This window comes from Rhamphochromis longiceps, linkage group LG9 (genome assembly GCF_057381845.1).
Source record: "Rhamphochromis longiceps isolate RC_006_pf linkage group LG9, R_longiceps_female_GT1.1, whole genome shotgun sequence".
Classification (NCBI taxonomy): Eukaryota; Metazoa; Chordata; class Actinopteri; order Cichliformes; family Cichlidae; genus Rhamphochromis; species Rhamphochromis longiceps.
The window spans coordinates 33,376,216-33,402,313 of record NC_140565.1 but is presented as its reverse complement, the minus strand read 5'-3'; the positions used below and the strand labels follow the sequence as shown (position 1 = coordinate 33,402,313).

Genomic DNA, 26,098 nt, shown 5'->3' with positions numbered 1-26,098 from the left:
GCGTACTCCGAAGCGTGCGGTCGCTGGGTTGAGACACAGCCTTTATTAACAATTTTATTTATTCTTTGTTTAATATACAACTTGAAAAAACAACAAAGAAAAATAGCAACACATCATTTAAAGCCAGGAGTTCCTTTTTAAATTGGGAAATGAATAATGTTTAAATAAAGATTTGGGTTACTTAAAAAAAGAAAAGGAAGGCGAGAAGAAGAAGAAGAAAAAACGGTGGGTTGGATTATTCATTTCCGGAGTTTTTGAATAACTGGAAAGGGTTTCAAATATGTACGTCTTTACCTGAGTAGTATCGACAGAGTAACTAGGACTTTTTAAATTTATTTATTTAATTATTTGAGTCGAAGGAGGAAATGCGAGATTGGATTTAAAATGGGAGTTTCGGCAGCAGGTAACGAAACAAGAGAGCAGCATCTCTAGCAAATTTACCTGTAAACCTTACACTTTCAGATTGTAAAGTTTTGAAGGAAGGGTCTAACTGGGGTTTGTTTACATGGATTACCTGTAGACCTGATTATTTGAAACTTCGGCCTTGATTAATCCTAACATTAAGATCTAGAGTGAGAGACAGAAAACAAGGAAGTGTAACCTCGATGGGTGTACTATGAAGTACCATTAATGGCTTATCGAGCTGAAAGTCAGAGTTTCCGACTTGGAAATATGGTCGTTATGTTCAGTTTCGGTTTAAAATTGGCTCGCAATAGTCTGTAGTTTCTGCTTCTAAAGGCTGACTTTGGTCCAAGATGGCTCCGGTGTGTGTGGTGTGTGTGGCTTGCCGTTTGCCTCTGTAAATTGTGTTATTGTTTGTTTTGTTTCTTACAATTTGTGCCACCAAAATCAACTCACGACTGGTGTATGAACGACCAAAACCTTTGAATCTTCCATATTTTGCCACTAATCAGAAGGACCAAAGAACAGGGTATCCACCGCCTCTGGTTGATGTTCCTGCTTACTTGCTACGTGGTGCGCTTCCTCCTGCACCTACGCACGCACCGCCATAGACGCTGGGTAATCGTCCCGGTCGGCTGGTGAAGCTTTAAGCTTATGCTGGGCTTACACTGTGCGATTTTTTTTTCAGTCGCGTTTACTTTTTCTTCAGCGGCTGCTCCAGTTAAGCTGGGCTTACACTGTGCGATTTTTGGCCCATTTTGAGCCGATTTTTGAGTCGTGCGACCGTTTTGGCGATCGGCCCGATTTTGGCCTTCATCGTGCTTCGTGCATCGTGTAGTATACGTGGGGTAACGAGAAGCGATTTACACCTCACGACGAGCTCCCGATCATCAATCGCTTGGTCGTGAGGACCGTCGTGAGGGTGTCACCGCAGTTTGTCACACTGCGCACGCGCAAACACAAATGTCAGCGAAAAAGACGGCACAGCACAGCAGGGCAGCGTGTGATCTGGACACAAGCGATGGAGGCACAACTTGTAGAACTTTGGAAAGCTCATCCGAGCCTTTTCGATGTGGCATCACAAAATTATCACGACCACAACAACCGTGAAAGTAGTTGGATTTACACTGCTGCTCAATCACAGCTGCCTGATCAATGTTTTTCATTAGCAATTTAACAAAGTTGATGGTGGTGGTGTGTGTGTGAGTGAAAGACTGAGAGAGAGAGCGAGCGACAGAATTTCTGTTATAACCTTCATTTTTATGGACGCACAGTGTGAGCACTCAGGTCGCATCAGAGCATCGGGCCGTATAGTGTGAGACCCTGCATCGTGACCTATGAACTTCTAACCCCTGCGAGTCAATCGTACAGTTTGAGCAGGAGCTGAATCGCGCGACTGAAAAAATCGCACAGTGTAAGCCCAGCATTAGTTATGGTCTGCTCCATCGCATCCCAATGCGTCTTCTGGATCCTATTGCCTCTTATTTGGTTCCTCTCGTGATCTCGGGAGGACGTGAGCCTGCTTGCCGCTGTTTTTCGCGTCTTGGAAGTCGTGGAATAAGCCTTTTGAATTTGCGCCCATTAACTTGGGCTTCACAGACCACTTCTGCCCAGACTCCAGCTCCAATGAAGATGGCTTTAACAAATGCGTTTTTGTGTGTGACTGAGACATGGATGAGAGTTGGTGAGTCTAGCATGATTTCTGGACTGTTACCTTCCGACTGCTCATTTCTCAGTGCTGCAAGGATATCAGGTAGAGGAGGCGGAATATTGACCGTTTTTTTTAAATGCAAACAACTCCATGTACCGGTTCCCCCCTTCAGATTTTAAATTTCTCATATTTAAACTGGGATGCTCTGAACCAGTTGTGTGTGCACTAATCTATCGGCCGCCCCAGTTTAACAAAGATTTTTTAAATGACTTTTCATGGGGGTTTTTCGGCTGAAATTGTGCCTAAATATGATCGGATTTTAATAGTTTGTGATTTTAATATTCATGTCTGTTGCCCTGATGGACTACTTGTTCAGGAGTTTTTAAATCATAATTATTCTTTTAACCTTGTACAGTCTGTACAAGGCCCTACACATCAGCAGGGGCACACTCTTGACCTGGTGTTTTCATTTGGTTGATCTATTTTTAACTTGGAAATTAGGGATTCAGTGTTTTCTGATCATTGGCATTTCTCTTGTGCATGAGTTTAATGCTTGTGCTCCACCCAGGCGCTGCTGTATGTGTAACTCGTCCACCGCTGCTCTCTTCTCCTCAACCTTTATGGAAAAAAATATTTTTATTGACCCTGAGGTCACTTTTGGCCTTAGTCCAGATGAGTTGCTTTAGCAGTTCCAGGAAACCTGTATTCAGATCCTAAACATTGTGGCCCCATTTAAAAACCAGATGCCCAAAACGTATTCTTCAGCCCTGGTCAAATGAATCCACCCGAGCAGGCGTCAGTGTAGGAGAGCAGAGCAAAAGTTGAAGAAAGACAAATTGCAGGTTTATTTTGAAATGTTAAAAGACTGTTGGAAATGTTATCTGAATACAGTAAAAAAGAAAAAAAACTGACATTTTTCTCAGCTGTGCCTCAGGCTTCGTGCCTCTTCTTTGAGCTTCTCCTAAAATCTCGGGAAATTAGTGATCTTAACACTGCTCCGTCATTACATTAAATTGTCATAATCCTCATGTTCTTTTTAAAACTATCAGCTCTGCCCTAAATGTGCTCCAGTCTACCACCCTGAAAGGCTCTGCTGACACATGTAATTAGTTCCTTTCTTTCTTTGTAAACAAGGTCGAGTCTATCAGGTCAGCAATATTACTTCCTACAGTTGACCCATCGATGATTATTCCCTGCTCAGCTTCTTTACACCACTTTGAGCCTGTTTCAATTAGGATTCTCAATGAGGATGTTGTCCCTGCATGGCTCATTAAAGAGGTTTTTCCTACGACTGGAATCCGAGGACATGCTATTATAAATAGCAGTGTTACTTTCAGTGTGGTTCCTGACGGTTTTAAACATGCAGTTGTACATAATTTATTACAAAAACCTTGACCCTTCAGTTTTGCTCAAATTTTAGACCAATCTCAAAACTCCCATTCCTTTCAAAGTTATTGGAAAAAATATTTTTATGCAACTGAACTCGTTTTTAGATACTAATGGTATTATGGAGGTTTTTCAGTCTGGTTTTAAACATCCACATTCCATTGAAACAGCACTTTTATGGGTTTTTAATGACATCCTTTTAGCAAATGATTGTAAGGGTTCCGTGATCCTTGTGCTTTTAGATCTTACTGTAGCGTTTGATACTGTTGACCACAATATTCCTATCTCCCGTTTGGAACACTGGGTTGGGATTAAAGGTGCAGCACTGGATTGGCTTCGTTCCTATTTGAGTTGCAGAACGAAAATGTTTTTTCCACCTCAGACCCCCTTTCTTGTGGGGGTGCCCCAGGGCTCAATCCTTGGTCCTCTTCTTTTTTTTTCACTGTACCTGCTCCATTTAGGGTCTATTCTTAGAAAACACAAAATATCCTTTCACTGCTACACAGACGACTGCCAAATTTACTTGCCTTTAGCACCTAATGGCCCAGGCTCCATCTAGATTCTTCTCAACTGCCTTGAAGATGTCAAAGCTTGGATGGCTCTGAACTTTTTGAGTTTCAATGAGAGAAAAACAGAGGTAGTTATATTCAGGCCTAATGATATCTCATGCAACCCGCTTGGGAATTGTGGTTGGCTTGGGTCATGTATCAAACAGCATGTCACAAATCTGGGATATATTCCTTCCCTAGGTCAGCTGATGGGCTGCTTTTGCTTTTCGTTGTCCTGAAAACTAGGCTGAAACTTAGGAGAATGAGCTTTTTCAATTATGGCTCCCAAACTCTGGAATACGCTGCTATTAGACAGGCATCTTCACTTCCTGTTTTTAAGTCACTTTTGAAAACACACCATTTTTTCAATAGTGCTTAGACTGGTGTGAGTTGATATGTTTGTGTGTATTATGTGTTTTTGTGAGTGTCAGGGGTAAATATAAGAAAATAAAATGCATTTCATTTTATTGGCATCTGTCAGTGAAGGGCCACGACAGGGGAAAAAATGTCTACAGAAGCTGCTATTTTGGTATGCCCACAGTTCTGTTTTGCTAAACTTGGCTTGTTTGATTGTGTGTCTTGCTGGTGTTCAGTTACTTTTGATATTTGTACTCGACTCGCTCCATACGACACTCCTTTCTTGAGTGTTTGCGCTAGGACCAAATGTCATGACAACCATCACAAGCACAGGTGACAGTTCACCTGTGGCGTGTATATTACTTGTGTACTTTTACACAAGTAATATTGCTGCAATATGTTCTGTGTTTCATATTATTATATGCTTGGAGTAGATTTTGTACTTTGATTGTGAATAATGAGCCTGGTGCTAAATGTCCTATTTGATTTTTGTGACTTAAAGTTTGTTGGTTTTTGTTTTTGTTCATTGCAGTGAACCGAGGATAAGGCAATAGCTGTGGGACCTTTGGTGAGTCGTTTTTAACACTCCTTTTGTCGTACAACCAACTTTACACCTTTGGGAGTGGCTGTAGATCATCTACCTATTAGGGTGATTTCTGCTTCAGTCTGCATGCCAAGTATCCTTGGGCAAGATACTAACTCAAAGTGCTTGTATGAATGACCACTAGTTGTATAAAGTGCTTTGTGTCCAGGTGGTGTAGAGAAGCTCTATATGAGAACCAGTGCATTTACCATTTTCATATATATATATATGTATATATTAGGGGTGCAACGATACACAAAATTCACGGTTCGGTTCGGTTCGATACTTTGGTGTCACGGTTCGATATTTTTTTGATACAAAAAAAATGTTCATCCCTTTTTAATTTGTCATTTTATAAGATTATAAATATATATTTTAACTCAAAAGTACAGTTTTTAAATTTAACCCTAACCCTTGTGCGTGTTTTTTATTTTGACAGCGAATGCGCACCTGCGGACCACTTATGTGCAGCCCTGGTTATTTAGCTCGTCATATTGCAGCCACAGAAATTCTTTTGTCCATGAAACCATAAAGCTGCACTTTCTTTTTGCCTTATAGTCTGATTTGTCATAACTTCTCCGTTTTGTGGTAAGCTTTTCTTTGGCGGTCACTTCTTCACCCTGACCTGTCTTATTTGGCTCAGCAGAACTAAAATATATATCCTGCTGCTTTTACACACGCACTCACATAAGCTCAGCGATTCTCTGCGCGATCAACCTCTCACATGTTTAAGCTGCGCGAGATTTCACTTGTCATGTTTGCATAGTAAGCTAACGATTAATAAGACGATGTCAGAGGAATTGGTGCACAAATTATCATCACTCACAGATCAGTGCTGTCGCTCTCTATACACAGTTCGCACGATTGCAAAGTGAAAGCAAATTCAAACGCGATATTCAATATATTCAATATGTCACATATTGACAGTGGCTCACCGATGCCAATGACATAATTACCCAGCTACATTTCTGAAAGAATGCAAAAGCATTGACATATATTTTTCCTTCCTACAATAGCCCGACGGGCAGGGAAGAGATAGATTTTGGTAGCCCGACTGAAAAAATCGCTAGCCCCGGGACGTCGGGCTAGCGATATTGCGAGCCCTGTATCTGATTGAGGAATCACTCATCTTTGGAAAAGAGAGTTTATTACAGAGAAATGTCTCTTTCCAAAATAAAAGCTATACTATCCGCTTCTTCTGGGCTATATTCTCAGCAGCATATTAAACATATAAGGAGAATCATGTGCTAACAGCTGTCTAAATGACTCGGCTAAAGTTAGTAGCATGCTTGCTTGTTTTTGTCTGCTTCCACTTGTCTTTGCACTAGGATGATGTCGGCGTAAATGTGCAGTCATATTCGTTGTGTTCCCACTAGTGATTTCAGGTTAATCTCGTTGAAATGACCTTAACGCCACAACACGGCAAATCTCCGTTAACGAGCTACCGCCGATCGCCCCGTGCATGGGGCTAGACGGCCAACACGTTAACGAGCTAACTGCGCTAACACACTAGTTCCCACCCATGTAATTGAGCATTGCATGGCACATCCAACATACTGTTTTACTTTAGTCCATGACTCGCTTACCTTCAGGGTCATACGTCACATGAAAACCAAAATAATTCCAAACGCCAGATCTGAATGAGGGTGGGGGAGGTCCATGTTGCAAGGAGTCCGAACGACATTCCAATGTCATTGCTGTATAGCCTGGTAGTGTGGATCAGTGAATCGATATCTCGTTCACTCTTGGCATACAGCTTGATGTCATCCATATACAGGAGGTGGCTGACAACTGCTCCGTTCCGTAGTCGGTATCCGTAGCCAGTCTTGTTAATGATCTCACTGAGGGGTTCAGGCCTATGCAGAACAGCAGTGGGGACAGAGCATCTCCTTGGTAGATCCCGCACTTGATGGTGACTTGTGCTATGGGCTTGGAGTTGGCCTCTAGTGTTGTACGCCACATCCCCATTGAGTTCCTGATGAAGGCTCTTAGGGTCCCATTGATCTTGTACAATTCTAGGCATTCCAGTATCCAGCTGTGGGGCATTGAGTCATAGGCCTTCTTGTAATCAATCCAGGCAGTGCACAGGTTGGTCAGTCTGGTCTTGCAGTCTCGGCTGACTGTTCTGTCTACCAGTAGCTGGTGTTTTGCGCCTCTGGTATTCTTGCCAATTCCTTTCTGTGTCCCGCTCATGTATTGACCCATGAGCTTCCATGTAGTACTGAGGCAGGTTATTGGTCGGTAGTTGGAGGGGACCGGTCCCTTCTTGGGGTCCTTGGGGATCAGGACCGTCCGACCTTCGGTTAGCCATTCCGGGTGTCTCTCGTTAACTAGCAGCTGGTTCATTTGTGCTGCCAGACGCTCGTGGAGTGCAGTCAGCTTCTTTAGCCAGTAGGCGTGAACCATGTCGGGGCCTGGTGCTGTCCAACTCTTCCTACTGGAGACCCTTTCTTGGATATCTGCCACTGTGATGGTTACTGGACCCTGTTCAGGGAGGTCGCTGTGGTCTGCCCTCAGATCCACTAGCCACTGAGCATTGCCGTTATGGGTTGCGTCCTTCTCCCATATGCTCTTCCAGTATTGCTCCGTCTCCAGCCTTGGTGGTGCTGTTCTCTTATTATTATTGTTCCCTTGCCACTGAGAGTACACCTTTGCTGGTTCTGTGAAGAACAGCTGGTTTATTCTCCTGCCTTCTATCTCTCTGGTGTACCTCCTCAAGCGGCTGGCCAAGGCTGTGAGTCTTTGCTTGGCAGTTTCCAAGGCCTCAGGTATGGACAGCTTGCTGTATTTCTTATGCACCTTCTTTGCCGCACCTTTCTGCAACTCCGTTAGTTGGCTAACCTCCCTCCGTGCTACTTTGATCTTGCCCTCTAGCCTCCTTCTCCATGGAGGGTACTGCCCCTTGTGGCTGTTCAACTTGTAGCCAAGCATCTCAATAATCACTGCTGCCGTATTGTAGATCAGCTTGTTAGTGTCGGTAATCGTGGTTGTAGGTATTGTCCGTAGTGCTGCATTAACATCATCTAGCAGACCTTCTGAGGGTACTTCACGTAATCTTGGTAACCGGCAACGGGGGATTCAGGTTTCAAGCTTGGCCATGATCCTATTTTTCAGGTCAGTTCCTCTCGCACTCAACGATCCTTCTCCTATCGCACTTGGGGCTATGTACCCAATCTCGGGTGGGGGTGATGATATCTCCCCCCTGACCTGGCGTCCTGACTCCTCCTTGCCGTAGCATTTGTGTTGTACCTCGTCAATCTCTAGCTGTGAGAGCAGTCCCTTCTTTCGAATGTTGGAACACTGAGCTACTAGTTGTTTCGCCGTCATTGTGGATGTTGGGTATCGAAGAATCCATAGGTCCCTCATCCTATTCATGTAGCCCCTTCCGCCGGGGTTACTTGCGTAGCAGCATTCCAACAACGCCCTGTTTTCGTCTCTTGCCCACCGATGCCTTCTTGTTCCAGTAGCCCACTTTTCATCAGGGTGCCCTGGTTCCTCAACACCTGACACGGACCTTGTTGATCCGGGCGACGTCCGAGCCGGCATGCCTTCATATTTTTTGCTGCTCAGCTAATTTAAGAAACTCAGACCAAAATTTGAAAAAAAAAAATGCTTTGGCAAGTTTGGCTATATTCCATTCAACACAGTGGAAATGGTTTGAATTTAAAACAAGCAAGTGGCAGAAAATGGTCCCAGTATGACATAAGGGAAACAGCAGGGTTGGAACACTCTCTGGTGATTTAAGATGCACATTTTGTGGTCCTTCTTTGACATAATGGAACGCCGCAAGATCCAGTAACCTAACTTCATTATAAATGACACTGAAGCCTCAGGGTATAGCTTCTTTTCATACAGCTGTTTTAAAATGTTTAATTCTTCTCATTTGTGGGAAATGGCTACAATATAGATTTTTCTTCATATAAGTTTAATATCTGTCATGGTAGAGTTTTGAAGGGTTTTCTGACTTTTGTGGTGTTTCTACACAAATATAAGCCAAAATGCACAGATAAAGGAAAGTTTAGCAGTAAAACTGTTCCTCTTCTTATACATAAACAAGTCATCACCAGAGGAAATCTGCATTTAAAACTGACAAATGACTTGTGCTGTCGAAATACCAGAACCAGCTAAAGCTATAGAGTTTTCTTTGAAGAATGAATACCTGCCTTGCAGTTTAAGCAGTGTAAAGACAGCACATGCCATTCAGACTTTCAGCTGTAACTGTCACATTGTTGTAGTATTGTGTCGGATTTATATTGATGTTCATTTCTTTTAAGATTACAGTTAATAGTGGTGCAACGGATCACGGTTGATCCGAAATCCAAACCGATCCCACTCCACGGTTCGGTACGCACTTGATTTGAAAAAGAAAAAAAAAGTATGTGTATGGTGCGCGTGATCAGTCTGTCAAGCAGTAGTTATGGTCAGCGCTAGTTATGGTCAGCGCTAGTTATGGTCAGCGCTAGCGGTCCAAGTGGCGGAGCAGAGGAGTTTGCGGCATTCAAGCAGCCCTTTGCTGCCCAATCCGACCGGGCTAAAGCTATTACTAAAGCTATTGGGGTGTTTAGCTGCAGACAGGAGGCCGTATTCCGTTGTGCAAAACAAGCGGTTTAAACTGTGATGAACGTGCTTGAGCCACGCTATGATATCTCGTTGCGCATCCACTTCAGTGTGACAAGATGGTTCCAAGCATGTATGAGCAGGAGAAGTTTAAAGTTATGGCTGAACTGTCCCAGGCTTCTTCTGTTGCTCTAACTACAAATGGGTGAAGCTCCAGGGCAACGGAAAGCCACGTGACCGTGACCGCTCGTTATATCACAGCGGAGTGGTAGATACAAAGCCCTGCACTGCCCTATAGATTACATTAGATTAGATGGAACTTTATTAATCCCTCGGGTGGGTTCCTCCGGGAAATTCAGTTTCCAGTAGCACAGCACCGACAGAAGTTGCAGAATGTGAGCAGAAATATACCATATTTACACCTATATAAATACAGAGAATACAAAAGGGATACAAAGAATAAATAGGAATAAGAATACAAGTATTGTGAGTCTATTACACCGTTGGTTATTAACAAAAACTATTGCACAGTGAAAAGGCACTACAGCTTACTTGTTCCCCCCTCCTTTGTCCCGTTTCCCCTCCCTCTCCCCTCCAGCGAGGAGTTAAACAGTTTGATGGCGTGTGGGACAAAGGACTTTTTAAGTCTGCTGGTCTTTGCCTTTGGGAGAAGCAACCTGTCACTGACAGGCTCCTCTGGTTGTTTATGGCCGTGTGCAGAGGATGAAGAGGCTGCCCAGCATGGTCCATAATGTCCATATTGCACCTTAATTTGTTTTTATATAAGTGTCTGGAATGAGTCTTGAGTTGAATGATTTTAAATAGGCAAAAAATACTTAAATAAGTAAATGGTGAGTCGAATTTTTGCCGAATTTTTTTTCTATTTTTGCTGATCCAAAAATTGATCCGATCTGTGACTTAAAACCGTGATCCGATCTGAACCGTGAGATTTTTGATCCGTTGCACCACTAACAGGTAATGAAACATTTACCATTGTAACATTAAAACAAACACTAAGGGACTGTGTTTGAAATCATGAAGCACAAACTAAAAACCAGCAACAAACAACTTAAACATAAACAATCACAAAGAAAGAACAATACAGTATCCACATCTGAACCAAAGAGTAAAACAGTGAAATGTGGATTATTAAATATTAGGTCTCTCTCCTCCAAGTCTCTGTTAGTACATGACTTAATAATTGATCAACAAATTGATTTACTCTGCCTTACAGAAACCTGGTTGCAGCAGGATGATTATGTTAGTTTAAATGAATCAACACCCCCGAGTCATTCTAACTACCAGAAATCTCGAAGCACAGGCTGAGGGGGCGGTGTGGCAGCAATTTTTCACACCAGCCTATTAATTAATGAAAGACCAAGACAGACTTTTAATTCATTTGAAAGCCTGATGCATAGCCTCGTCCACCCCAGCTGTGAAACTCAGAAACCAGTCTTACTTGTTATCATCTATCGTCCACCTGGGCCTTACACAGAGTTTCTGTCTGATTTCTCAGACTTTATATCTAATTTAGTTCTGAGCTCAGATAAAATAATTATTGTGGGTGATTTTAACATCCATGTAGATGCTAAAAATGACAGCCTCAACATGGCATTTAGTCTGTTATTAGACTCAATTGGTTTCTCTCAAAATGTAAAAGAACCCACCCACCACTTTAATCACACTTTAGATCTTGTTTTAACATATGGCATAGAACCTGAACATTTAACAGTGTTTCCTGAAAACCCTCTCCTGTCTGATCATTTCCTGAACATTTACATTACATTTACAATAATTGATTACACAGCGGTGAAGAGTAGACTTTATCAAAGTAGATGTCTTTCTGAAAGTGCTGTAACTAAGTTTAAGAATATAATCCACCCACTGTTATCATCTCCAATGCCCTGTACCAACACAGAGCAGAGCAGCTATCTGAACGCTACCCCAACAGAGGTCGATTATCTTGTTAATAATTTCACCTCCTCACTACGTACGACTCTGGATACTGTAGCTCCAGTGAAAACTAAGGTCTCTAATCAGAAGTACCTGACTCCGTGGTATAATTCTCAAACACGTACCCTAAAGCAGATGACTCGTAATCTGGAGAGGAAATGGCGTGTCACAAATTTAGAGGATCATCATTTAGCCTGGAGAAATAGTTTGCTGCTTTATAAGAAAGCCCTCCGCAAAGCCAGAACATTTTACTATTCATCACTGATTGAAGAAAATAAGAACAACCCCAGGTTTCTCTTCAGCACTGTAGCCAGGCTGACAAAAAGTCAGAGCTCTATTGAGCCAACCATCCCTTTAACGTTAACTAGTAATGACTTCATGAACTTCTTCACAAATAAAATTTTATCATTAGAGAAAAAGTTACCAATAATCATCCCACAGATGTAATATTATCTACAGCTACTCTTAGTACATTGATGTTAAGTTAGACTCTTTTTCTCCAATTGATCTTTCTGAGTTAACTTCAATAATTACTTCCTCCAAACCATCAACGTGTCTTTTAGACCCCATTCCTACAAAACTGCTCAAAGAAGTCCTGCCATTAATTAATTCTTCGATCTTAAATATGATCAACCTATCTCTAATGATCGGCTATGTACCACAGGCCTTCAAGCTGGCTGTAGTTACACCTTTACTCAAAAAGCCATCTCTAGACCCAGCAGTCTTAGCTAATTATAGGCCAATCTCCAACCTTCCTTTCATATCAAAAATCCTTGAAAGAGTAGTTGTCAAACAGCTAACAGATCATCTGCAGAGGAATGGTTTATTTGAAGAGTTTCAGTCAGGTTTCAGAGCTCATCACAGCACAGAAACAGCTTTAGTGAAGGTTACAAATGATCTTCTTATGGCCTCTGACAGTGGACTCATCTCTGTGCTTGTCCTGCTAGACCTTAGCGCAGCATTCGATACTGTTGACCATAATATCCTATTAGAGCGATTAGAACATGCTGTAGGTATTACAGGTACTGCGCTGCAGTGGTTTGTATCATATCTATCTAATAGACTCCAATTTGTGCATGTAAATGGAGAGTCCTCTTCACAAACTGAGGTTAATTATGGAGTTCCACAGGGTTCAGTGCTAGGACCAATTCTGTTTACATTATACATGCTTCCCTTAGGCAGCATCATTAGAAGACATAGCATACATTTACACTGCTATGCAGATGACACCCAGCTCTATCTGTCCATGAAGCCAGATAACACACACCAATTAGTTAAACTGCAGGAATGTCTTAAAGACATAAAGACCTGGATGGCCGCTAACTTTCTGCTTCTTAATTCAGATAAAACTGAGGTTATTGTACTCGGCCCTGAAAATCTTAGAAATATGGTATCTAACCAGATTCTTATTCTGGATGGCATTACCTTGGCCTCCAGTAACGCTGTGAGGAACCTTGGAGTCATTTTTGACCAGGATATGTCCTTCAACGCTCATATTAAACAAATATGTAAGACTGCTTTCTTCCATTTGCGCAACATCTCTAAAATTAGAAATATCCTGTCTCAGAGTGACACTGAAAAACTAGTTCATGCATTTATTACTTCCAGGCTGGACGACTGTAATTCATTATTATCAGGATGTCCAAAAAACTTGCTGAAAAGCCTTCAGCTAATCCAAAATGCTGCAGCAAGAGTCCTGACAGGGACTAGAAAGAGAGAGCAGATTTCTCCTGTTTTGGCTTCCCTTCATTGGCTTCCTGTTAAATCCAGAATTGAATTCAAAATCCTGCTCCTCACATACAAGGTCTTAAATAATCAGGCCCCATCTTATCTTAATGACCTTGTAGTACCATATCACCCTATTAGAGCACTTCGCTCTCGCTCTGCAGGCCTACTTGTTGTTCCTAGAGTATTTAAAAGTAGAATGGGAGGCAGAGCCTTCAGTTTTCAGGCCCCTCTTCTGTGGAACCAGCTTCCAGTTTGGATTCGGGAGACAGACACTATCTCTACTTTTAAGATTAGGCTTAAAACTTTCCTTTTTGCTAAAGCATATAGTTAGGGCTGGACCAGGTGACCCTGAATCCTCCCTTAGTTATGCTGCAATAGATGTAGGCTGCCGGGGGATTCCCATGATGCATTGAGTTTTTCCTTTCCAGTCACCTTTCTCACTCACTATGTATTAACAGACCTCTCTGCATTGAATCATATCTGTTATTAACCTCTGTCTCTCTTCCACAGCATGTCTTTATCCTGTCTTCCTTCTCTCACCCCAACCGGTCGCAGCAGATGGCCGCCCCTCCCTGAGCCTGGTTCTGCCGGAGGTTTCTTCCTGTTAAAAGGGAGTTTTTCCTTCCCACTGTCGCCAAAGTGCTTGCTCATAGGGGGTCATATGATTGTTGGGTTTTTCTCTGTATCTATGAAGCGCCTTGAGGCGACTTTTGTTGTGATTTGGCGCTATATAAATAAAATTGAATTGAATTGAATTGATTATTTTACAAGAGTTTTAATTGTTTGGTTTTTTTTATTCTGTTTTCCAGAAGGGGAAAACTACAAGAGCGAAAAAGGTCATGAAGGAATAATTCAAAACATCTGACAGGAAGCAGTGAAAAAACCGAGACCAGATAAAACGCAGTGTTACTGAAAAAATGGATATACCATTAAACACAAAATCAAGGAGCAAAAGCAGGAGTGGGAGCACTAAAGAAAAAGAAGACTCAGATGTTAGTATACATCATTCAGAGATCCAGAGTACACCTCAATGGCTTCATGGAGGATTTGGCCTTTCTCCTCTAAAAAGAGAGTTAAAATCAGGAGAAGGTTTCATTGCCCCTTACCCTTACCCCCTTGCCTCTATGTATTACAGCAACCCGTATCCAGCACCTGGAATAACTACTTCGTCACTTGTTCCACAAGAGTATGAAATGAAGGGAAAGGGAAGAAAAAAGGCAAACAAAACAGGACTGTTGGAAGGCTCTGATTTACTCCTTCATGGTAAACACGAGCAAAATGAAAGAGAAAAGACAGAAAGCATACTGTCAGAAATGATCAAAAACCAAAAAAATGAACAAAAAGAATCAGAAATGACAAACTTGCATTCTGAAATGAACCTTCCTGCTTGGAAGGTTCGAGTGCCCAGCTTTGATTCAGGTTTTACCCCGGCAATGTTAAATCATCATGTAGGAGATTCTGGAATACAAGAAATGTTACGAAGGAAAAAAAAGAGGATGTTAATGGGTTCTCCGTCAATTACTCGAGCTAAACACAAGCAAACGCAGACAGAAATAACAGGAAGCTTCCTTTCTAACACTTGTGAACATTGCGTATACATGCCTACATGGGAAATAAGAGAAAAATTTCCATCTCCAGGTCCATCTCCAGGTGATGTTAATTACATCAGAAGAGTTCCAAAATCAAGTGACTCTAAATATCCTCCTTCCTGCTCCTTTTCTGTGACTTCTTTTGTTGACGAATCAGCAGCAGATAGCAGCACTGCAAGTCCTGAGAGTGAAGAAATCATGACACACAGTATTATGAAGTTAGAAGCCATGCCATACGATTATAAACTTCGAGGAACATCTGGATCTAGTGGGCTGTCCAGCAGATCCTGCCTCTTGCCTTGTTCTCACAGCATGGTCTCACTGAGCAAAATACCCCGTGCAAAGAACAACTTTACACAAGTAAACAGCTCACCTGATATGCTGTTAAATGAGTTTACACCAGTTATCACTGATGATTTTGATGATGAAAACTACACGTTCCAGTGCTCCTGTCCAGGCCTGTACCAGTGCAGTGTGACCGGCCTGGTGTTTTTAATGAAGGCAGAAGGAGACGTGGTTTACAGGACTGTCCCTTGGAACAGGAGGCTGCTGGCCCAACACCACAAGAAGCCTGCAGGACCCCTGTTTGACATCAAATGTCAGCAGCAGTCTGTGTGTCAGCTTTGTCTCCCACACTGTGAGCTCATCTCCACAGGTGGAGGTCAGTTCTTGCAGGTCGCTCATGTGAAGGAGGAGGGCATCAAGTTCATCACCCCTCAGCGGATAACGGAAAGTCACGTTGTTATAAACATCACAGGGTTTTCTGGTTATGGTAATGTGAAGGATGAAGACTCTCCTCCCGACCCAGTCCAAGCTTTGGTTCTGCTCTTCTACAAACCCCCAGTTGATCGTGATCCCAGATCCATCCTCAATGTATTGTTGTTGCCAAGGAACATCGTGATCCGTGATGTACAGCGCACCAGGAGGAAACTAAATGGGGATGAGAGGTACATAGATACATCTCCTCACTGCAAACTGCATCCAAAGCAGGTTTACACTCTGTCCACTGTTCCTGAGGATGATCTGATTAAAATTCAACCAAAAGAGATAGATTTTGATGATGAGTACCACGACAGTTACTTCACATCTTTCCAGGTGATTTTAAGAATAGTCTTCAGAGATATTAGCCTGAGTCTGAAAGAAAAGAGCAGCTCCACCTGTGTTTGGGAAAGAGATCTATGTATTTTCTCCCCTACAGTGGGAACTATAAATCTTCCTCCTTCTGAGAGGCTGTTAAACACACGAAGCTGCTTCATTGAAGGGATATCAGAACCTAATCTCAACAGCCTGATCGACAAACTGCTGGAGAAAAAGGTGATAACTGATGCAGAGAGGGAGGCAGCAGATGCGAAGCAAGACAAAAGGGAAGAGGCTCGTTTTGTTATCGACACTGTGAGGAGTAAAGGTGATGCTGCCAGTTCAGAGTTGATTAACATTCTCCGTGAGCTTGACAAAATCCTCTTTGAGCACCTCAGGTTAAACTGAACAGATTTTTTTGTAGCATTTGTGGGGAGAAAGTGAAGCAATTACCTGCCTGTGTGTAAATGGTAAAATTGCCTGTATTTATAGCGCTTTACTAGCCCCTAAGGACCCCAAAGCACTTCACACATTCAGTCATCCACACATTCACACACTGGTGATGGCAGCTACATTGTAGCCACAGCCACCCTGGGGCGCACTGACAGAGGCGAGGCTGCCGGACACTGGCGCCACCGGGCCCTCTGACCACCACCAGTAGGCAACGGGTGAAGTGTCTTGCCCAAGGACACAACGACCGAGACTGTTGGAGCCGGGGCTCGAACCGGCAACCTTCCGGTTACAAGACCATATGTGTAGGGTCAGCATATGGTGGCAAATATTTTAAGAGGTAAAAACAAAAAACAGTTTGTTGGTCTGAAAATTATTTGATAACACACTTTAAATATACACAACCAGTCAAAATTTAGACACACATTCTCATTTAATGGTTTTTCTTTAGTTTTACTACTTTCTACATTGTAGATGCATACTGAAGACATCAAATATATTAAGCAAAATATATGGAGTCATGTAGCAAAGAAAAGAAAAAATTATCTGAATATGTCTTACACTATAGATTCCTCAAAGTAGCCCTTTGCTTTGTTGACAGCGCTGTAAACCCTTGGCCTTCTCTCAGAGAGCTTCATGATGTAGTCACCTAAAATGGTTTTCACATCACAGGTGTGCCTGTCAGGGTTCATTGGTGAAATGTTTTGCCTTCTTTATGGGGTTGGGACCATCAGTTGTGTTGTTTTTTTGTTTTAAAATTGCCCGATGCTTTTGTACGCTTCCTTGTGTTATTTTACCTTACAGTAACACGATATAACTAACAATGGCATGACCAATATTTTAGGCTTCACACAGTAAAACTGGTAATTTCAGTGACTTTTTGCTTTGAAACTTTGCACTTTGTCACAGACGTTAGACTTCTTCTGTTAAGTTGTTGTGACTGTGTGGAATGAACCAAATCTGACAGGTGAATATAATTCTTTGAAAAAATTTGCATTAAATTAAACTTGATTTGATTCAAACAAGTTCTATAAAATTAAAAATGTTTATAAATTGTGTTTTACTGCAGATCTCACATGTTATTTATGGCAGGAAGCACAAAGTTCTCTGTACGTTTCTGATTAAAACCCACAAACGCACCTTTTGTAAAGACAGCTGAATACTGACATGATGACAGTGATATCAACATCAGTCTGAGTTTAAATAAAGTGAATCTGTTTCAACAAATCTGACAAAAAGAAGCAACTAAACACATTTACCTTTAAATTCCTGCTTTGTTTTGAAACTATATTGCAATATTGTGAATTGGGTTTTAGTTTGCTCTTTAGGCTACTTTTTAGTATTGTTTATTTATTCTCACTTTTATTTTTAGATTTTCAGTTTCTAGCTTGCTTTATTAAATATAATAACTTGTATCCATGGTTATTTAACTTGTTTACAGTAAAGTGAAATGGTTTTTTTTATTTAATTTAAGATGTATTTACTGTACCTTAAATTACATTAATTTACTTTGAAGATTTTTTTTTTTAATATTTCGGCGACTCTCCCAACATTGATGGCATAGACTGGGCATGGCCTCCCATCCAAGGCCCTGAGAAATCACTTGAATCACTATGGGTTACCCTATGTACCCACGTAATTGGTTTTTGGTCCCGTATGGTGATGAATTGTTAAGTAACAATTTTTGTATGTTAAAAAAGCATTTTTTTTCTTTTTGTATATAAATAAATGTTGATGTTGTGTGATGGGATTGTGTGCTTCAGTTTTATTTATAATGTGCCAAATAACTACAATTGATGGCTCAAGGCAATGCCATCCAGAGTAAGGATCTTGTTAGTCACAGTGTTACTAAGAATTTTACATCCAGTACGATGTCCTCAGTTTTATCTGAATTTAGAAGCACATAATAATGAGCATTAAAAGTTTGTGAACATGTATGATATGCCTTCTGAAGCATGGATAATATAAATAGAAATGGTCCCAGCATGAAACCCTGTAGAGCATCATCATTAACCTCAGTTGAAGTCAAATTATTATGATTGGGAAACAGACTTCGGATGCAGTATTTCTCTTCATGTAGGTGTAATTCCCATCAGGCAAGCATCACAAAGATCTCCCAACTGCTGTGATAGTTCTACGTGGTTTTGGGGAAATGAATAAAATCTCTTTAAAACAGAATATAAATAACGTTTGTTTTATATTACTGTATATCTCTATATATTGTGTATTACTTAACAGACATATTTTTTCTTTGTTTCATATTCTCTAGGTCACATGGCCGCAAACGTTAATACGTAAGATGTCTTATGGTACTACTTCATTCAACAACCTGAAAAAACAACAAAGAAAAGTATCAACACACCCTTTAAAGCCAGGAGTTAGGAAATGGATAATGTTTAAATAAAGTGTTTGGTCTACTTTAAAAAAAATCGAATCTGGAATAAAATAAACTCACATACAGTGCGGGCATATGAGTTTAATATCAAAGTAAGGAAAAGGATCAGTGATGATTCAGTGTAAACAGGAGAAGTGGTTTCAACACCGCTAGCTGTCCAGTGGATTGAAGATGCAAACCCGCTGAGATCTGTGTTATGCTCAGACTCGAGTTCATCATTGGCCAGTTTACAAGACAGTCACTCAGACTGCAGACCTGACATCCTGATAGAGATCCAGCAAACGTTAAGGCAGACGCATTTGTTTGAGAGGATTTGATTGATTTTCACATTTCAGTCAAGACTCCAACCAGTTGGTGGCGGTAAAGCACTATTTTGCTGTTTGCAAACCATCAATAAATAATATCAAGAAGAAGAAGAAAAAGAAGACGCACCTGAAAAAAAGGTGGGCGGGACTATTCATTAGCGGAGTTTTTGAATAACTGGAAAAGATTATAAACGTGTACGTCTTCACCTGAGTAACATCGACAGAGTAACTCGCACTTTTTAATTTATTTATTTAATTATTCGAGTCGAAGGAGGAAATGCGAGATTGGATTAAACATGGGAGCTCCAGCAGCAGGTAAGGAAACACGAGAACAGCATCTCTAGCAAATTTATCTATAAACGTTACACTTTTAAAATGTATCAAAGTTTTGAAGGAAGGGTCTCGATGGGGTTTGTGTACACGGATTACCTGTAGACCTGATTATTTGAAACATAGGCCTTGATTAATATGAGCAGATCTGGTGTGACAGACAGAAAGCGAGGAAATGTAAAGCAAATGTGTAAGTAACGTTAACCTCCTAAGACCCGAGCTCTTCCATGGCATGCATTTTTTTTATTTCCCTTTGATATTCGGGCATATTGGGACCCGATAAATGTAAAAACAAAGAATTAGCAGTTTATTTGTTTATTTTTTTTAACTAATTTTTGTTTCTAAGAAAAATGAGAGCCACATATGAGGATATTCGTTTAAAATTTCGATAGAACAGTAGTAGTATAACGTCCCCGTAAGTCATTCAGTTTCGGTTTGAAATCGTCTGATTCTTTTATTTAAAGCATGTTTCATGCGCAGTAGTCTTTAGTTTCTGCTTCTTGTTCAGTTGTTGCTTTGCATGCCCTGTACAGGCTCTTGGTAAATGCACTGGGGAAATTAATGACTGGTTGTGCCACAATTTTCTCCAGCTAAACAAAAACAAAACTGAGGTAATAGTCTTCGGTGCCAAAGAAAAACGATTACAGGTCACCAGAGAACTTCAATCTATACACCTAAAAACCACAAACCAGGCGAGAAATTTGGGTGTAGTGATGGATGCAGACCTAAACTTAGAAAAACGCATTAAGACAATAACAAAGTCAGCTTACTATCACCTCAAGAATATTTTAAGGATAAAAGATCTAATGTCTCAACAGGACCTGGAAAAACTAGTCCATGCATTCATCTTTAGTAGGCTTGATTACTGTAACAGCATCTTTACAGGTCTACCTAAAAAATCAGTCAGACAACTACAGCTCATTCAGAACTCTGCTGCTCGAGTCCTCACTAAGACCAAAAAAGTGGACCACATCAGTCCAGCTCTGAGGTCTTTACACTGGCTGCCTGTCCGTCAGAGGATAGACTTTAAAGTCCTGATGCTGGTCTATGAAGCTCTGAATGGTTTAGGACCAAAATACATCAGTGACCTCCTGACCCAGTATGAACCTTCCAGATCCCTCAGGTCATCTGGATCCAGTTTTTTATCAGTTCCCAGAGTCAGAACCAGACACGGAGAAGCTGCATTCAGCTTTTATGCTCCTTATATCTGGAACAAACTCCCAGAAAGCCTCAGATCAGCTGAAACACTCAGTTTATTTAAATCCAGGTTGAAGACTCACCTGTTCTCAGCTGTTCATGATTTTATCGACTGTTATTTTTTTAATCAATTTTAAATCGTGCTTTTTTTTTAATTGTTTTTGTTTTTTAATGTCTCTGTAAAGCACTTTGAATCACCTTGTTGTTGAATTGTGCTATATAAATAAACTTGCCTTGCATGAATAACATAAATATAAGATAAGATAACCTTTATTAGTCCCACACGTGGGAAATTTGTTTTGTCACAGCAGGAAGTGAACAGTCCAAAAGTTATATAGCAAAAATTAGAATACAATAAGAATAAAACACTGTACACAACTGTACAGAATAAAATAAAATACTATATACAGTAGAATAAATAGAATAAAATATACAATAGGGTAAAAATAGAATACAAATGCTTAATACAACTGAGTAAAAATACAAGGAGTTCTAATAACTTATCAAAGTGTGTTTAACATTCTGTATAATCAATTTGTATTATTATTGCCTTCAAATGACTTCAGCTGGGATAAGTGATGGATGGAGCGAGTGTTACTGCGGTCTGGGATTTTCCAAACAGGGGGCTGGAAAGGAATTGCACTGGAGCACAGCAGTTAAATATAAGAAATAAAATGCATTTCATTGGCTATGGGACATATTTGTTAGACAAAACATGCACCTACAAATGACATGATGTTACTTTATTCAACAATATATATTTTATGCTAAATAAAAAAGCCTGAAACTAATATACAAATACAAAAAGCAAATCAAAGTAAAACTGTTCCTCATTCACATAAACGGGTCATCCCCAGAGAAAATCTGCATAAAAACGGACATCTGACTTGTGCCATGGAAATGCAAGAACCAGCTAAAGCTACATGTTTTTCTTTGCAAGCCATGTATGCATTTTTCAGAGTTTAAACAGTATTAAGATGGCACATTCCATTTACATTTTCACCTGTAACTTTCGAGTATTTGTAGTATTTTCTATGGGCTGTGTCATATTTATATTGTCTATACCAGCGGTCCCCAACCCCTGGGCCTCGGACCGGTACCGGTCCGTGAGTCGTTTGGTACCAGGCCGCGAGAGTTGAGGCTCAGGTGTGAAATGTATGGTTTTCAGGGTTTTTATCGGTTTTCAGCGTTATTTTGTTATCGTCTTTATCGTTAACTCGGTTTTCCTGGGTCTTTTCACGTGTGTTATGAATAAATCTTTTTTTCGGTACTAGTACTAGTTTTATTTTGTTGTATTTATCCACGACACCTTAAAGGTCGGTCCGTGAAAATACTGTCGGGCACAAACTGGTCCGTGGCGCAAAAAAGGTTGGGGACCGCTGGTCAATACCACAGGTGTCGAACTCCAGGCCTCGAGGGCCAGTGTCCTGCGGGTTTTAGATATGTCCTTGCACAGCTGATTTAAATGGCTAAATTACCTCCTCGACATGTCTTGAAGTCCTCCAGAGGCCTGGTAATGACCTAATCATTTGATTCAAGTGTGCTGACTGGTGTTATCTAAAACCTGCAGGACACCGGCCCTCGAGGTCTGGAGTTCGACACCCCTGGTCTATACTGTTGATTGAAAGTTTTGGGTTTTTTTTTTAAGGTTACACAGTTAATAAATCATTTACCATTGTCGCATTAAAATAAACACTGTGAGGCACTGTGTTTATAAGAGTTTTAATTAGTTAATGAATTTTATTCTGTGTTTTCCACCAGGGGAAAACTCCAACAGCCAAAGTCGCTGTAAAATGTTTTGAATAGTTCATAACATTTTCAGTGGTCATTGAAAACAAAGGCAAGCTCAATTTCCCTTGATGGAGGAATTTGGATATACCGCTTAACAAAAAAAATCAAGAAGTGAAACTTCGAGTGGAAGCGAAAGCACAGGAGAAAAAGAAGACTCCGAAGTTAGATCGTAACCTAATGATCCAGAATAAACCCGTGTCTCAGCCTCTAAACCAGTGTTTTAGAAGTTCATCCCTAAATTCTCAGTAAGCTTGTTTTTCAACTCTTGTATATCATTGGATGTTCATACCTGGGTGCATAACAGCCACTAGAACAAGATGTACAGTCCAACACGGAATAGAACAGCAAGAGCTGAACTAACTTCAGTTCAGGCAGCACAAGATGCCCTTCGACCAACACAAGATGCTGTTCAGCCCCTTCGACCAACACAAGATGCTGTTCAGCCCCTTCGACCAACACAAGATGCTGTTCAGCCCCTTCGACCAACACAAGATGCTGTTCAGCCCCTTCGACCAACACAAGATGCTGTTCAGCCCCTTCGACCAGCACAAGATGCCGTACAGTTCTTTCAGCCAACACAAGATGCTGTTCGGTTCCTTCCACCAACACAAGATGCCGTTTGGGCCCATCGACCAACACAAGATGCCGTTAGGGCTTTTCAGCCAAGACAAGATACCGTACAGTTCCTTCGACCAACACAAGATGCCGTTCGGGCCCATCGACGAACACAAGATGCCGTTAGGGCTTTTCAGCCAAGACAAGATACCGTTCGGTTCCTTCGACCAACACAAGATGGCCTTCAGGCCCTTCAAACAACACAAGACGCCCTTCAGGTAAAACAAGACGCCCTTCGGGCAACACAAGATGCACTTCGGGCAACACAAGACGCCCTTCGGGCAACACAAGATACCTTTCGGGCAAAACGAGATGACCTTCGGGTCCTTCAGGCAACACAAGATAACCTTCGGCTCCTTCAGGTAACACAAGATGACCTTCGGGCAAAACAAGACGCCCTTCGGGTCCTTCAGGTAAAACAAGATGCCCTTCAGGCACAACAAGATGCCCTTCAGGCAAAACAAAATGCCATTCATGCAAAGCAAGATGCACTTCGGGCCCTCGAGGCAAAACAACATGCCTCTCAGGTCCTTCAGGCAAAACAAGAAGCCATTCGGGCAACACAAGAGGCCCTTCAGGCGAAACAAGATTCTCTTCGGGCAACACAAGAGGCCCTTCAGGCGAAACAAGATTCTCTTCAGGCAACACAAGATGCCCTTCAGGCGAAACAAGATTCTCTTCGGGCAACACAACATGCCCTTCAGGCAGCGCAAGATGCCCTTCGGGCAACAGAACATGCCCTTCAGGCGACACAAGATGCCCTTGGGTCAAGACCAGATATCCGTCAGCCTCTTCAGGCAACACGAGATGGTCTTAATGACACTTGTTCACCTTTTGTTGACGAATCAGCAGCAGGTAGCAGTTCTGACTATGAAGAAGTCATGAAGCGCATTAATATGGAGTCGGAAACTGTGTTGGATGATGATTAAATAAACTTTAATGAAAATCTGCTCCACTCTCAGCTTATCCTCTCTTTCACTTCTCCAGTAATTTCAGTGGGCCCTGGAGGACATCCTGCCTCTTGCCTTGTTCTCACAGCATGGTCTCACTGAGCAAAATACCCTGTGCAAACAACGTCGCACAAGTAAACAGCTCACCTGATATGCTGTTAAAGGTCTTCACACCTGTTATTAATGATGATTTTTAATGATGAAACCTGCCTGTACCAGTGCAGTGTGACCGGCCTGGTGTTTTTAATGAAGGCAGAAGGAGACGTGCTTTACAGGACTGTCCCTTGGAACAGGAGGCTGCTGGCCCAACACCACAAGAAGCCTGCAGGACCCCTGTTTGACATCAAATGTCAGCAGCAGTCTGTGTGTCAGCTTCATCTCCCACACTGTGAGCTCATCTCCACAGGTGGAGGTCAGTTCTTGCAGGTCGCTCATGTGAATGACGAAGGCATCGAGTTTATTAATCCTCACCTCAGGATGAAGACTCTCCTCCTGACCCAGTCCAAGCTTTGGTTCTGCTCTTCTACAAACCCCCAGTTGATCCTGATCCCAGATCCATCCTCAGTGTGTTGTTGCTTCCAAGGAACATCGTGATCCGTGATGTACAGCGCACCAGGAGGAAACTAAATGGAGATGAGAGGTACATAGATACACCTCCTCACTGCAAACTGCATCCAAGGCAGGTTTACACTCTGTCCACTGTTCCTGAGGATGATCTGATTAAAGTTCAACCAAAAGAAGCTGATTTTGATGATGAGTACCACGACAGCTACTTCACGACATTCCAGGTGATTTTAAGAATCCTCACAGATGTTGACCTCAGTCTGAAAGATGAGAGCAGCTCCACCTGTGTTTGGGAAAGAAAATTGTGTCTTTTCTCCCCTACAGTGGGAACTTTGAGTCGTCCTCCTTCTGAGAGGCTTTTAAACACACGAAGCTGCTTCATTGAAGGGATATCAGGACCTGTTCTCAACAGCCTGATCGACAAACTGCTGGAGAAAAAGGTGATAACTGATGCAGAGAGGGAGGCAGCGGATGCGAAGCAAGACAAAAGGGAAAAGGCTCGTTTTGTTATTGACACTGTGAGGAGTGAGTTCACTTTCTCCATGAGAATGATCACATCCTCTGTCAGCACCTCAGGTTAAACTGAATGGATATTTTATGGATCATAATGTGTTTCTTTAATGACGCCAAAGTCATTTTTATCTTTCTTTGACAACTGAAGTGAGTGAAGAAAGACAATTTTTTTTTTTTATTCTGAAACCATATAATTTAAACTTTTCATCAAATATTGCAGCTGCATTTATTTTTATTCTGCACTTTTGCACTTTGTCACAGACGTTAGAGTTCTTCTGTTCAGTTGTTGTGACTGTGTGAACCAAATCTGACAGGTGAAGATAATTCTTTAAAAAAAAAAAGTTGCATTAAAATCAATTTTGATTTGTTTCAAAGAAGTTCTATAAAATTAAAAATGTTTATAAATTGTTTTTTACTGCAGATCTCACATGTTATTTATGGCAGGAAGCACACATTTCTCTGTAGGTTTCTGATTTAAAAATCCACATACGCACTTTTTGTAAAGACAGCTGAATGATGACAGTGATTTCAACATCCTAGTCTGAGTTTAAATAAAGGGAAACAAACATTAAAGTGTCTTTAGTGTGTGTTTGAATCTGTTTCAACAAATCTGACAGAAACTAAACAGCTAAACACATTTACCTTTAAATTCCTGGTTTGTTTTGAAATTATGCAATAATGTGAGTTAGATTTTAGTCTGCTCTTTAGGGTGTTTTTCAGCATTATTTATTCTCACTTTTATTTTTAGATTTTCAGTTTCTAGTTTGCTTTATTAACTATAATAACTTGTCCCCATGGTTATTTAACTTGTTTAAAGTAAAGTGAAACAATTTTTAGCTTTAAGACGGCCTTTAACGAGGTATCAAATTAATTAAATTTACTTGAAAGTGTGTTACAAGATAATTTCCTTTAAACTGTTTGTACCTTCATCAGCCAGCAGGGGGAGGCATTTGCTTAATAAGAGTGCTCTTAAACTCACTGCAGGTGAAACCTGATGAAGCCACGGTTTGATATCCTGCACAAAGGAAACCAAAAGCAGGACAATCACAGAATCTGTGCTCACATCTTTAGACAGCTAAATTTCACCCTAAGTTAGTGTCTGTATGTGTGAAATATAATACTAAATTATTCTACATCTGCACTCTGGTGTCCACATT

General features: G+C 41.2%; 2 protein-coding genes and 1 pseudogene across 4 annotated transcripts; all 3 read left to right on the top strand.

Moving 5' to 3' along the window:
• LOC146662682 (uncharacterized) lies at positions 1–18,422 on the top strand. Of its 3 annotated transcripts, none has more exons than XM_085419302.1 (3): positions 1–225; positions 4,877–4,912; positions 13,975–18,422. In XM_085419302.1, exon 3 carries the CDS (start codon positions 14,083–14,085, stop codon positions 16,237–16,239), a length of 2,157 nt encoding a protein of 718 aa, XP_085275428.1. In that variant the 5' UTR covers positions 1–225; positions 4,877–4,912; positions 13,975–14,082; the 3' UTR covers positions 16,240–18,422. The 3 variants fall into 3 exon arrangements, with proteins under 3 accessions (XP_085275428.1, XP_085275427.1, XP_085275429.1); XM_085419301.1 differs by lacking the exon at positions 1–225 and adding an exon at positions 235–403; XM_085419303.1 differs by lacking the exon at positions 1–225 and adding an exon at positions 436–2,086.
• A 715-nt stretch (positions 18,423–19,137) lies between these two features.
• Positions 19,138–23,851, top strand: LOC146662681 (uncharacterized). Its single transcript, XM_085417861.1, has 2 exons — positions 19,138–19,296; positions 22,270–23,851. The coding sequence occupies exon 2, from the start codon at positions 22,617–22,619 to the stop codon at positions 23,841–23,843; it is 1,227 nt and encodes a 408-aa protein (XP_085273987.1). The 5' UTR covers positions 19,138–19,296; positions 22,270–22,616; the 3' UTR covers positions 23,844–23,851.
• Positions 23,852–23,942: 91 nt separating this feature from the next.
• Positions 23,943–25,496, top strand: LOC146662680 (NACHT, LRR and PYD domains-containing protein 1-like; annotated as a pseudogene).
• Positions 25,497–26,098: the final 602 nt, after the last annotated feature.

What these genes read in the sequence shown, in the direction of transcription:
- LOC146662682 (XM_085419302.1), top strand. Translation starts at nt 14,083, where the DNA reads ATGGATATACCATTAAACACAAAATCAAGGAGCAAAAGCAGGAGTGGG.
- LOC146662681 (XM_085417861.1), top strand. Translation starts at nt 22,617, where the DNA reads ATGTACAGTCCAACACGGAATAGAACAGCAAGAGCTGAACTAACTTCA.